General features: G+C 38.3%; 1 protein-coding gene across 1 annotated transcript in view; it reads left to right on the top strand.

Moving 5' to 3' along the window:
* PCNX2 (pecanex 2) overlaps positions 1–13,447 on the top strand; it is a 143,776-nt gene that overhangs the window by 42,528 nt on the left and 87,801 nt on the right. The window contains exons 14-16 of the mRNA XM_089529911.1: positions 5,043–5,153; positions 6,104–6,195; positions 9,426–9,535. Coding sequence (XP_089386037.1) covers positions 5,043–5,153; positions 6,104–6,195; positions 9,426–9,535 — 313 coding nt within the window. The remainder of the gene's footprint in view (positions 1–5,042; positions 5,154–6,103; positions 6,196–9,425; positions 9,536–13,447) is intronic.

Raw genomic sequence — 13,447 nt, forward strand, 5'->3', positions numbered from 1 at the left:
CATAATTTTAATCCATATTTTTTCACTTTGGTGACACTTGAAAAAACAGGACCTCTGATATTTACAATTCTGTACATCATATTATTAGAAGAGAGTTGGATCAAGTACTGAAGCAAGTGTAAAATCAAAACTTAAGAAACAAAAACAATGACCACAGAAGAATTTGAAAGGGGATGATGACAATGTTGGAATAAAGATTTTTATACCTTGGCAAGACAGCCAGAGTGGAATAGTCATTTGAGGATTGGACTATGACTCTGGTGCACAGTGTTTCAATCCTTGCTCAGCCATGTAAACCTACTGGGTGACCTTGGGCAAATTACACTCTCTCAGCCTTTGAGGAAGTCAGAGGCACCCCTGCCCCCAAGAACAACTCTTGCCAATAAAACCATCTCTGCATATTCACTTACAAACAATCTTCTTGCATTGGTATCAACTAGTCCTTCCACCTATGACTATATATAATTCTTGCATCTGTGATCAAATACTGCACCACTCTGCTACAGTTGAACTAGCATGACCAGCATATATAATTCTGATTTCTTCAATTCTGGAGTTTTCAGTATATCTTCAATCATCAAATGAAGCTGAGTCCAATCATTCTGTGCTTTCACACATGGAAAAAAAAAACCCACCACACTTCTGCCATTGGTTTGGTGAATTTTTACATATCTTTGATAGTCTTTCTGGTTTTAAATATCATCTGTACATCATCTTGTACAATGTATCCTTCAAATTTTAACTCAGTAAAATTCAGGCTTTTGGACCACAGTCTTTCCCATTTCTCAAGTACAATTGAAACCCAGTGTTTTGAGATCAATTAATCATACAGTCTTTCACTTGTTCCTCTTCCATCTCTGTTTTAAATAACATTTTATACATTTTCACAAACAACTTATCATTATTAGAACACAACTGGGTTCCAACTTCTTATTCTGTAGTTTTAAAACCATATAATTTTTAATCTATCATGAATATAGCTTTGATGTGGTCTCCCTGTTCACCAAAGTCCCCATAATGGACACCATAATATTCATCCAACAGATTTTTCTAGAAGACATCACAGCCCTGTTTGAACATTACCTCACCACAAGCTATTTCCAGTGGGACAATGGATTCTATGAACAGAGAGATGGGCTAGCAATGGGAAGCCCTCTAAGTCCTGTGATAGCAAACTTTTACATGGAACACTTTGAAAAGCAAACCCTGGAAACAGCACCTAAAAAGCCCACAACTTGGTCCTGATACGTGGATGACACTTTCACCATTTGGAGCCATGGAGGAAAAGATCTGGTTGTGTTCCTGAACCATCTGAACAACATCCACTCCAACATCGAATTCACTATGGAAAAAGAAAAGGAAGGAACACTGCCATTCTTGGATGTCCTAGTCATCCGCAAACCAAACCAACGTTTGGGTCACACAATATACAGAAAACCTACACATACAGACAGATATCTGCACAAGAACTCCAACCATCACCCAAAACAAAAAAGAAGCACAATCAAAACAATGGTAGACCAGGCAAAACGCATCTGCGAACCCCACATCTTGGAAGATGAACTGAAGCACCTACAGGCTAATGGTTATTCCAGCTCAGACATCAGAAGGGCTTCCAGGCCCAGAAAAACCTAGATGAGGGAAGACAAGCAGCCACCCAAAGGGAAGGTATTTTTACCATACATCAAAGGAGTCACAGACAGAATAGGCAAAGTGGTGAGGAAGCACAAATTTCAAATGGTTTACAAACCAACGAAGAAAGTCTCAGCCAAGGACCAGAGAGACCCTCTCACAGATGCAGGAGTTTACCGCATACCATGCAGCTGCAGACAAGTCTACATAGGGACCACCAAATGCAGTGTGCAAACAAGAATCGAGGTACATGAGAGACACTGCAGACTGGGCCAGGCAGAAAAATCAGCAGTAGCAGAACATGCCACAAACCATCCTGGGCACAAAATACTGTTTGAAAACAATGAAGTTCTGGACCATGCCAACCACTACCATGTCAGGATGCACAGGGAAGCCATTGAAATCCACAAACATCTGGACAATTTCAACAGAAAAGAGGAAACCCTTAAAGTAAACAAGGTTTGGTTACCAGTCCTGAAAAATAGCAAGAAGAAAACTCACCAGTGCAAATGAGAAATCTCCCAAGGTCAAGGGTTTCCCAGCAGACAATGAACACTAATCAAGCAGACACTAATCCTCCTTTGCATACCCTCCCACCCTGAGGCCTGCCATTAGCAACAGAGCAATACACATGCAAATCACTCCTGTCTTCCCAGATTCACACAGTATATATATACCCAACTCCTTTCCAGGCAAGCATTCTCTGAAGATGCCAGCCACAGATGCTGGCGAAACGTCAGGAAGAAACTCTTCTAAAACATGGCCACATAGCTCGAAAAACCCACAAAAATCTATGGATGCCAGCCATGAAAGCCTTGGACTTCATATCATGAATATATTGATTAGTTGTGTATAAGAAAACCAGTGAAACACCCAGCCTTCATCTTCTGATTCTTCTCTTGATTTTATCTTCCATTGTCCATTCTGTATGTGTATATATTTGTAAATATGTACGTAAAGTATGCCTTTTTATGTTAACCATTTATCTTTCAAATTAGTTTGTCTTTTAAAAAAATCTTTGTGTAGTCAAATCTATAAGAACAGTTTATAATAAAATCTCATTTTATATTTGTTCCAAATTCTCAAGACTGATTTTGTCCAATATCTGATTAGATGATTTTTGAAAAAAAAAATCTGATTTTGTTTTTGTGGGAGCATAAATCCCAACAACTAGAGTGTTAAGTCCTTGCAATTATATTTTAGTTCCCACAAACTAACCATTTACATCTTGAAAAACTTGATGAGGCTTTAGAGTCTGGCTAGTGTGGGGATGGAGCAGAAGGGCATGAAAGAGCAGCCCAAGTCTGCTCCAGATGGAATTGGGTCAGAATCCCACTGTCTGCATGGCCTGCTCTCAAGGGGAGCTGTGCATGTAAGCACCAACTGGCACCACCAGGAGTCGGATTATCCTGGCTCCTTTTTGCTCCGGTCCTAAGTGTGGCTTCAGCGCAGCTTTTGCCTGCTTTGGAAGCATATGTCATTTAATCAGTATGCCTCCAAAGCAGCTAGAAGCGGCTTCAAATGGCCCATCTGTTTCACTCCATAGATAACAACTCCTTTCTTCCTTATGTCTGTTGGTTAGGCAAAATGATGCCCTAATTTTGGGCTATTAAAAATGTCCTTTTTCTTTATATGGGTCTCTTGCAAACATAGCAAATTAAATCTCTTATTTTTTTAACTAGGGAAAAATTGTTTTCTCTTCTTAACATCATTAATTCCTTTCATATTTCACATAGGGAATTTAATCTCCATTGCTAAGCCTTACTAGAATCAGAAACTTTATCTCTATCATTGTGTCCAAGTGGTCTTGAAGCTCCTTTGTTTTGTCCATTCGATGATCTGTCATTTCAAGCAGTTAATCCCTTATCACTGATGGTTTATTGTTTCTTCATCATCACTGCTCCTCCCTGCAAATTCGTTGCCAAATCTCTTAAAGAAATCTTTAGCTTTTGCAACCATATCTATTCTGTATCTTCCTTGTTTATTCCTCCTTCCAGTTTCTTCCATATAATTTGTATCCCTTGTTGTTTCAACATGTCTATTAAAAAAACATAATCTCTACTCATTCTCAAAATTCTTGGAGGAATGTCCTTGAAATAGTTAAGATATTATTATCCACTTTCATATTCTTCACACAATGTTTTTGTAGAATCCGGTTCTTCATTTGTTTTTTCACAAAATAGATGATCAGATCTTTTGGCAATTTTCTCTGTCTTGCCACCCAAGAATTTTCATGAAACATCGTATCTATGTCTTAGTTGAAATCTTGTCTGGTATCTACCAACATCTCAACATGGGCCCGTTACAGACCGCCCAAAAGGGGCGGTCTCAGACCGCTGCCGGTTGCAGCGTGGAGGAGCTGCAGCAGCCAAACCGCGTGACTCCTCCGCACTGCAAAAAAGGAGCGTGAAAATCGCGCTCCTTCCGGCAACCCGGAAGAGACTTCGCAAGTGCCAAAGCGCGCACTCGCGACGTCTCTTCTGGGTTGGGACGTCTGTATAGGGCGCCGCTATCTTGATGTATCGGTTACGCGCGAAGGGCAAGGCGCGTCCGAAAGCGCCGCCCCTTGCACGTAATCGCGGCGCAAGGACAGCGCCTCTTAGGCCCGTCTGTAACGCGCCTAAGGCACCCAACAGCTTTTCTTGAATATTTTCATTCTGTTGATCAGATAGTTCTCTGATTTTCAGTCATTTTTCTCTTAGGCATTAATCCGGAATTACCAAAGCATCACATTCTCTGTCTTGTGTCAATTTATCTGTAACTTCTTCCAATCTCTGGATTTTGCCTTCCAGAGTAGACAGTTTCTGATTAATTTGAGTTATCTCTGAAGCCATGCAACCCAGTGATTGTCTGATATCTTTGAATTCATTCTGAAATTCCTTTTCCATGTTCTTCATCTGCTGGCTCAATTTCTTCATCTCTTCCAGAAGCTGTGCATTAGGACCTGTCATTTACCCAAGGTGTGAGGCTATTGTACTTTTGATGTATGTGATGACATGACTTATTGAAAAAGATGGTAGTGCTTGGCAAAGCTGAAAGCAGTAGGAAGACCACATTACATATATATTGGTTCAGTCACTGAAACCATCACCCTGAATTCTGTGTGTGTGTGGTTTTTAGCAGACTGTGCAGATCCTATAAGAAGAAATTTGGCTTTCAGATCCTTTGTAGTTTTCCAGCCCTGAGTTAAATCATATGTCAGGGAATTATTAATATTTCAGAAAATAATCTTCAATGTTGTATTATTTTAACATTTCTTTATGTGTCAAGCTCTCTGCCAGTTCTTCCCTTTTGTCTACTTCTTTCTCATTGAATGCTTTCTTCATTTTTTTAAATACCATTTTTTCATATGAGACCTTCATATGTAACCAGTAATCTTATTTTCTGTTTGTATGTGTGCTTAATTCCAGGATTTTTATATTGCTTTCCTGCAATTTCTCTTCTTGGCCTTTTCCCACAAATCAACACTTTTTGCATCTATCTCCTGGAACAGATAGATATGTTGTTATTTGGTGGTTCAGGTAAGCAATTTATTATATTACATATAATAAGAACAGAAGAAGAGCCAATTTAGATGAGACCAAAGGCACCTTGTTTTCCACAGTGCTGATTAGGGATGCATCTGTACTGCAGAAATAATGCAGTTAGATACCACTTTAACTGCTATTGTTCCATTTTACAGAATCCTGAGATTGTTAGTGTTCTGAGGCACCTGCACTCTTTGGCAGAGATGGTTAAAGAATTTGTAAAACTACAAACCCCAGGATTCCACAAGATGTAGCTACAGCACTTAAAGCCAAACTGCATTTTTTTCTGCAGTGTAGATGTACCTTAGTTCTCCCTGGAAGCCACAGATCAGAAGGCAATGCAATATAACTTTTCTGCTTGTGTCTCGAGCAGAAGGTTTTGCTGGTGGACAACTGCCTCTGATATAGGAAATGGTAACTATCCATCGTGATTGATAGCTATTGATGGGCTTATCCTATGTGCACTTCAGGCATTGCAGAAGCATTTAGGATTTGTTTGTGATGAGGAAGGATTGGTGTTTTAGTTTTGCTCCTTTCCATCACTGTTGTTGTCCTCCATAACTAAGGGCCGACTCTCTGCAGTGGGAAGTCTCCTCTATCTGTGGAGGTGTTCCATGCAATATGAAACGAAATGGGAGTGTGATAGGAGCTAAGAAGCTCATTGTTTGTCTTTCTCTTTATATGTTGACCTTTAAAATGACTGAAAAAAAGCAACATTAGTCTTGTGGTTTAAACTAATCTATGTTAGGATATTGTTTTTTCAGATTAACATTCTGGGCTATCAAGATCCAACAATTTATCTCCTTTTATTATCTAATTTAACTCATCCAAGCAAAACAGCTTGAGACTAACTTGGAATAAGTTGACAGAAATATTTAACATTTTTGATTTGTTCCACAGTAACTATATCCAGAGGGAAAGTAATGTTGATTTCTGTGTTTCAGCTGCTGCTGGGATGATATCTTCATTCTACAGTATTTCCCGAAGTTTTATAGTTGTGGTTGTTCTATATTTATTCTGCTTCAATGCAGTAAAGGTAAGGAACACATCAGCATCTATCATGTCTCTAGAATCAGTTTATACTCAGAGATTTGCATCCATGATGTGCTGATATGTATAATTTCCCTTCTCACATAAGGGGTGGCAGTCTTACAAATTGAGTCATTGGGCATATGCACATACATGGAGATCCGTCATAAGACATTTGTATGGTCATAAGACATGGTGGAAAAGAGGAGTTTGTGCCAATTCCTCCATCATGTAAATAAGGTTGTGTCTGTTACTGTAAGTAAGCTTGAGCCTTGGGTTTCTTGTGAAGTCAGGAAAAAGAGCAGTGAAAAGTGGATGGAGCTGGCAACTCTGTATGGGCTTAGGAAGGAGAAGAGGAGAATTTAATGCAAATACATTCATTTTTATGGTTTTGGGCTCTCTGAGGGATAGCTGAAGTTCCAAATTGTCTTTTTTGGTAAATAGCATTAAGGACAATCCTTTTAAACATGTTCTGCCATTTGCACATCTTTTCACAAACCAGTCATCTAAATTACACTAGGCAGGTGGCTTTGTAGATAAGCAATCTTGCCTATAGGCTAGACTTCACACTGCTTTGAAATATGCTTAAAAGGCTACCCTGAAGTTGGAGAGTGCTGTGAGAGTGCTGTGAGAGATTTACAAGATACTGCTGCAAATTACAGCAGACTTTCTGTTAACACAGAAAAATTACACCTAATTTGAATTTTTATTACCCTGTCCTTCTTGAAGATATTCTTAAACAGAATAATTAAGTGTACAAAAATGAAACCACTTAATTCATCTTCTAACCTTAGTTAACCTGGTATTGGAATTTACATACCTCTTTATATAATATGAAAATGTGTGTTAAATCTAATTCCCTCTAAAATGCTTATAAATATTTTATTGCCCATTTAGGATATATTTACAGCTCAGAAGCACATGCTGACAGATCAGTAGAAAGGACAGTCCCATTGCACAGTACTTTGATGCCTATATTCTCTGTGGACAATGAATCGCCACTTTAATCCTGTACACCAATGCAGGTCTCACAGAGAACTGAGAATTATAAACAGTGAAAGAACTCCTGGAAGATGGAGATGGACAGCATTATTTTTAAAAAAAACCTACAAAAAGCAAAAGCTATTTAAGGGCAGTTGGTAGTAATAATTTTCAAAAAGTAAATTGGAAAATATAGTTGCATTTTAAAAATAATGTTGTAAGGTTCTTCTCGTTCCATTTCCAAAAAGATGATGAAGAAGAGAAGTGGAAATAAATTGTAATGAGCAGCAATAACAGTTGAATGGCTTCCATGTGAACAACAGGTAATAATATCAGTGAAGTTTAGAAAGGAAACATAAGGTGAAGAGAAGGATACAAGATGCAAAGAAGGACATATATGTTCACTTTCATATAACATTCAGCAATCTGAAATGTAAAACCCAATAGGATTAAAACAATGGAAATAATATTTCATGTTAGTGCAGAACTGGCCTATACTAAATACCAGGTGCTGTAAGCTGTATTTCAGAGAAAGGAGCCAGTAAAACCCTCTCTGAGTATTCTTTGCCTGAGAAATCCCTATGGAATTCATGGGGTTGCCATAAATTGATGGGCAATGTGAAGACATAAACACACACAAAGGGCTGTGATTGCTGCCAGGAGCATTATTAGGGCTGCATCCCACACTCCATATATTCCACTTGTGCCTCCTATAAATCCAGTGCTGTGCAGATGGAGTTCCATTCATATAATAAGACTTCATGCCCTCCCTCCTCCATCCTCTCCCACCACACTTCCCAAATTTGCTGTGCAAATGATACAGAGATGGATAATCCAGTCCACCAGTAGATTCCATTCTACTGACACATGGATTGCATGTTATATAATCCCTTGACCATTTAACTACAAATCTGTCACATATTCTAAGAATATCTCTACAATCATAACAGATAGAAATTTGATTTTAAAAAACCGGAAGGGGAATTCTGTGGTCAGATTTGCACTCTCCAGCTTTTCCATATTTCTTCATAAAGAAATAGCAAAACCTGCTGTTGACATAATAAAGTAATTTGAATAGGTTTTGGAGACAAACTACAAATTGACAAATCCTTTGTGAATTAGATATGCTTGGAAGGTTGATGTTTTTTAACAACAGCAGGAGCTGGGAGCTTTGAAAAGCATTTTTAAGTTTTTTGCTGCTCATTATCTAATGAGTGATCATAAGATGATCATTGATGTCAAAAAGAATGTATTGTAATTTCCCTTTATGGTTTCCCTTGGAGATATGATGTCAGCTATTGACTGAATCTTTCCTTGGCTATGCAGAGAAATTAGTTAAATGGCAGCGGAGAAACACTCAAATCTCAAAGCAGGCATATTAGAAGCATGAAAGAAGGACATGATTGCCCTTATACTAATGAACTACTTAATGCTGAGATATTTTGAGCCAATTTTTACGTGCAAACAATTGGCTATAGTTGCTGGTTAAAAGGCAACTCTATGGAGGCAGCTTCATATTGTTAGCTCTTGGTGTGAAGCAGTTCCCTGTGTCTCAGCTGTGCCTGCATAACTGTTATTTTTAGTTTTAATTTAATATCCTTGGTTTACCACAAGGAGCTGTTATTATGTGGTTGTGGTGGTGTTCAAAACTGAAGCTGTTATTCAGAACGACCAGTGAGGCAATCAAAATCTATATTGAACAAGTGGGAGAAGACATTGGGTTGGATCTAGCTTGCAGTGACACTGTGGCAGATAATCTTTTCCCCTGCTGGATCAGATAGCCAAATCCTGCTGCGTTTAACTCTAAATGCAAACCATTACTATCAAGTACTTTGAAATTTCAGAATTAATATCAAGTATTTTGGAATTTGTCTTTGAAATGACTTCATGCCATTGTATTGGATGGAACTGGATTTAATTAATTTTAATTGGGATTAATCAATTTGCTTCTGAATCTGCAGGTTTGGAATAAGGGTGGAAAATCTGACTTTGATGTAATTTTCTTTGTTTCTTTTGCTAATTAGTAATTTTAAAGATAATGTGGTTAATATAATTATGTAGTGTATTTGAAACATGACAGTTTCTCCTACATTAGACAGATTGGGATACTATGTAATCTTTTCAATATGAGTTGTAAAAGGAACTGAGATACTCCAAATTTAAGGGCTGTGGCACTGTTTAGCTTCTTTCCAAAATGAATTTTAATTTATAATATCAAATCATTCTACCTCCCAAATCCACTTTCTCTTTTTGTAGGAGCCATGGGATGCTCAACACATTCCTGCCTTGTTCTCTGCTTTCTGTGGCCTTTTAGTTGCACTTTCCTACCATCTGAGTAGGCAAAGCAGTGACCCAACTGTTTTAATGTAAGTTGGTAGCAAGTATTATTTTCATCTCTTTGCTGCTATGACTCATATTTATACGCCTGTAAAATAACATTAACTGAATTGTGTGATTTTTATTTATGTAATTGGTTTTTTTTAAAAAAAATTATGTTGTTGTTTTATAACTTTTATTATTGGATGTTGTATTGTTATTGTTATTTGGGATTTTTTGTGTGTGGGAGGGAGGGATAACGGATTTTATTCTGTATTGTATTTTTTTTACCCTTGCTGTAAGCCACCTCAATCCAGTCGGAAAGGTGGGATATAAATTTATTATCATCATCATTATTATTAATGTGTGTGTTTATGCAAATGCTATGAGAAACTCCTGCAATACTGGTGTACATGAGCAGCTGGAATCACATGGCTCTCCAGATGTTGTTGGTATCCTAGTATTCCTCAACACTGACTATGCTGGCTAGGGCAGCTGGGAGTTGCAGTCCAACATTTGGAAGGTGTTATGATTCCTACTCCTGATAAACATGCAGGATGAAGCGTTTTTTTTTTTTTAATATATTTTTTCCACAAGGCCCTAAAGCTTAACAGAGGTAGCAATAATAACATGGTCTCATATGAACAGTTAATTAATGTTTTGCTTGAAATATGACAAAAGAACAAGCTATTGTGAAAAGCACCGTGAAACATGAAACACAAGGTTACATGTTCAGTGTTGGAAGCGAGGGCTACATGAGCTGATTCTTATCAGTGAACAGTGAAATGTCTCCAGGTTTGTTTTCAAGTGATCGTCCAATGGACTCTATTGGTAGTTGTTCCTGGAGGAAAAGACAACCATGCTTGTTGTTATTGTGTGCCTTCCGGTCATTTCCAGTTTATGGTGGCCCTAGGGCCACACTATCATGGGGTTTTCTTGGCATAGTCGGCTTTCAAGGCCAACATCCATGGTTTTTTGTGGGTTTTTCGGGCTATGTGACCATGTTCTAGAAGATTTCCTTCCTGACGTTTCGCCAGCATCTGTGGCTGGCATCTTCAGAGAATGCTTGCCTGGAAAAAGTGGGTCTGTATATACTGTGTGAGCCTGGGAATGCAGGAGTGATTTGCATGTGTATTGTTCTGTGCTGATGGTAGGCCTCAGGCTGGGAGGCTAATGCAAAAGAGAATATTTGTCTGGTTCCTCATTTCACTGTTTAAAAATTTACTGTCATCATTGGTGCAAAATATAACATTTTTACCCATTTCAGAAATATTTTAGGAAACCCAAAATTGACCAGTGTAGTAAAAACAAAATACAATAAATTTTATGAAAGTCCTTCTCAGTTTCTAAAGAATCAGTGTATGCAGGATTAATTCTGTTCAAATTTAAGGCTATGACAACCACAACCAACCTAATGTTATCACTCCTCAGCCTATTTTTAATAAATGCCACCTGAACAGGTTTAACCCAAGCTGAAATGACTTTTTGCAATCTGTTGGCCAAGATAGCTGTCAATGCAGACAGCCAGGAAGAAGCAGCCTCTGGCTGTTCTGGCCGTAACTGGCTGGGACCGTGCTGATAGCACAGCCTGCTCCCAAAGCGAGATACTGATCAATAGGTAGCATGGTAGGTATGGCCTTTGTCAGGTTTAGGGATCAAAGTTATGCAGGCATCATTTAATGATGAAGAGAGGGAAGCAGATTCTAAGGTAATAATTATAAAACTGAAGCAGCCTTGGGATTGAGTAAACATGGATAAGTTTTATACCATTCCATTGGAAACTCATCTGGACAAGGTGCTTTCCCATTTTTCATATTTAGAATAACATTGGTAATTTCCTGCAGATACTAAGGTTCCAAAAGGAGCTGATGTTGTGATACATCCAACTGTGGAAGCTTAATATAGAAGTAAAAAAGCCTCCATATCCTGCTGATATATTTCATTATCTGTCCTGTAAAGATCACCTTAAGCAACAGCAACAATGTATTATTATTTCAGCTATTACAGATGAAAGCAATAATTTATATACATCTTCTATAGATATGCATTTATAGTTCTTAAATTCCACTCATATCAGGAGCAGGAATCCCTTCACTGCCAGAGGAGAAGGAGAACAGGCAGGCTGGCAGAGGTAGAGGCAACAGCATCCTGTACTTGTCAACCACCTGAGAAGGTGGATGCCCCAGTGGCAGTACCTATACCTTCCCCTGCTCCCTGAAAAAGAGGAGCACACAGAAGACTTCTGCCCACTAGTGAATGAATATGGGGTGATGGTGACTCCCCCTACCTACTCCTCCAGAGGAAGGGGAATGTGATGATGACAGTGCTCTCATCAGGAAAGGGTTAGAAGTTGAGGCAGCCATACTCCATACCACAAACAAGTTGTAGAGGACAGCATGGTGCAATGCCATCACTCTAGAATAACAGTGACCTTGTTGGGTTGATGAGAAAGTGCCCTCCTGTCAGAAGTAATCATCTCATTTAGACTCATAGCAAAGTTGGCCCTAACCACATACTGGTGCTATTATGTGTCTTCAAGTTGATTCTGACTTACAGCAACCTTATTATAGATTGTTCTTGGTTTGGTTTCCCATTGCCAACTTCTTAGCTTGAGAGAGTGTGATTTGCCAGTTTCATAGCTGAGTGGATATCTGAACCCTGGTCTCTCAAAGTCTTACTTCAATACTCAAACCACTATGCCACACTGGCTCTCAGGAGAGCTTGGGCCTCCCCCCATATGAAGAACTTCTAAAATCTGTGTGAAAAAAGGCCTTTTAACACTTGCCAGAAAGTAGGCAGAGGTAAAACTGATCTGATTTCTTTATAAATTAAATTTCATTATTGGGGGACTGCCTAGTAGGCCATATTTTGTGCTCCCACCAACCTTTCCTCTTTGGGTGGGTGGGAAAGATTCTGTATGAGATTTTAACTATGGGAAGATTTGTGTAGGAGGAAATTTATTGCAGAACTTTTCTTCCATTTAAACAAACTTAGACCAGGTTGGTACACCAGGATTCATGTTGTGGGATGCTCAAATCTGAACAGGCTTTGCAACAAATGTTGCTGTGTCCCACAGGCCTGAATGAGCAACTGCTATTTCTCCTTAAAATTCCAAAAAGCACATATATGCATTTACTTCATTATGTCATACATTGCTTTCTTTAATTGTTTTAAAAATGAAGTTCTTGCCTTTTTGCTTTTTGCTTAGGAATTTTGTGTCCTTGAAATCATTGCTTGGTTGCCTTGTACAATTTCTAATCTCCTTTAATACCTTTAATCACATCTCGGTAGTTTGAATTACTCTTAAATATCTTGTTTAGGATTAAAACACTTTTTTCTGATATTTAAAAGGCATCAAATATTCATGCAATAACTATGATTAAAGTGCATAATCCTCCCCACACCCCAATTACTTTGAACTAAATTAAAGGATATTCAAGGGATTGGGAATAAAGATGGAGAAAAAAGTAGAAACATAAAGCTACATTTGAAATTAGCATATTTTCTACTTATGTAGCTGTTTCTAATATTTAAAATGTGACTGCTTGAAAGACAAAAGAGACTAAAATTGAGAGTTATTTCTCACATATAAAGACATCCCAATTAAATGCACAGATTCTTTTAGGTGACTTAATGTTGTATGTTATGTGTATGTGTGTACATCTGTGTGGATATACTTATGTCTGTATATATTTAAGGGGCAGTGAGAGATTATATGAAGGTAAACTCAGTCCATGGCAATAATAATGCATTTGCCTTGTATTTGGTGTATACACATACACACATTGTGCCAATTGGTCCTGAACATTCACTTGCAGTGCATCCTAAAATACAGTCCGACCCTTGTATACAGGAGGGATACATATAAAAACTGCATATAATAGTGAACACTTTATTTTCAGTGAAAGCTGATCATAGAATTGTGATGGAGGATTTCCTGATGCCTCCAGAGACCTTTTTTT

This window comes from Sceloporus occidentalis, unplaced genomic scaffold, assembly GCF_023333645.1.
Source record: "Sceloporus occidentalis isolate IW3139 unplaced genomic scaffold, rSceOcc1.0.p SCAF_6, whole genome shotgun sequence".
In the NCBI taxonomy this organism is placed as follows: Eukaryota; Metazoa; Chordata; class Lepidosauria; order Squamata; family Phrynosomatidae; genus Sceloporus; species Sceloporus occidentalis.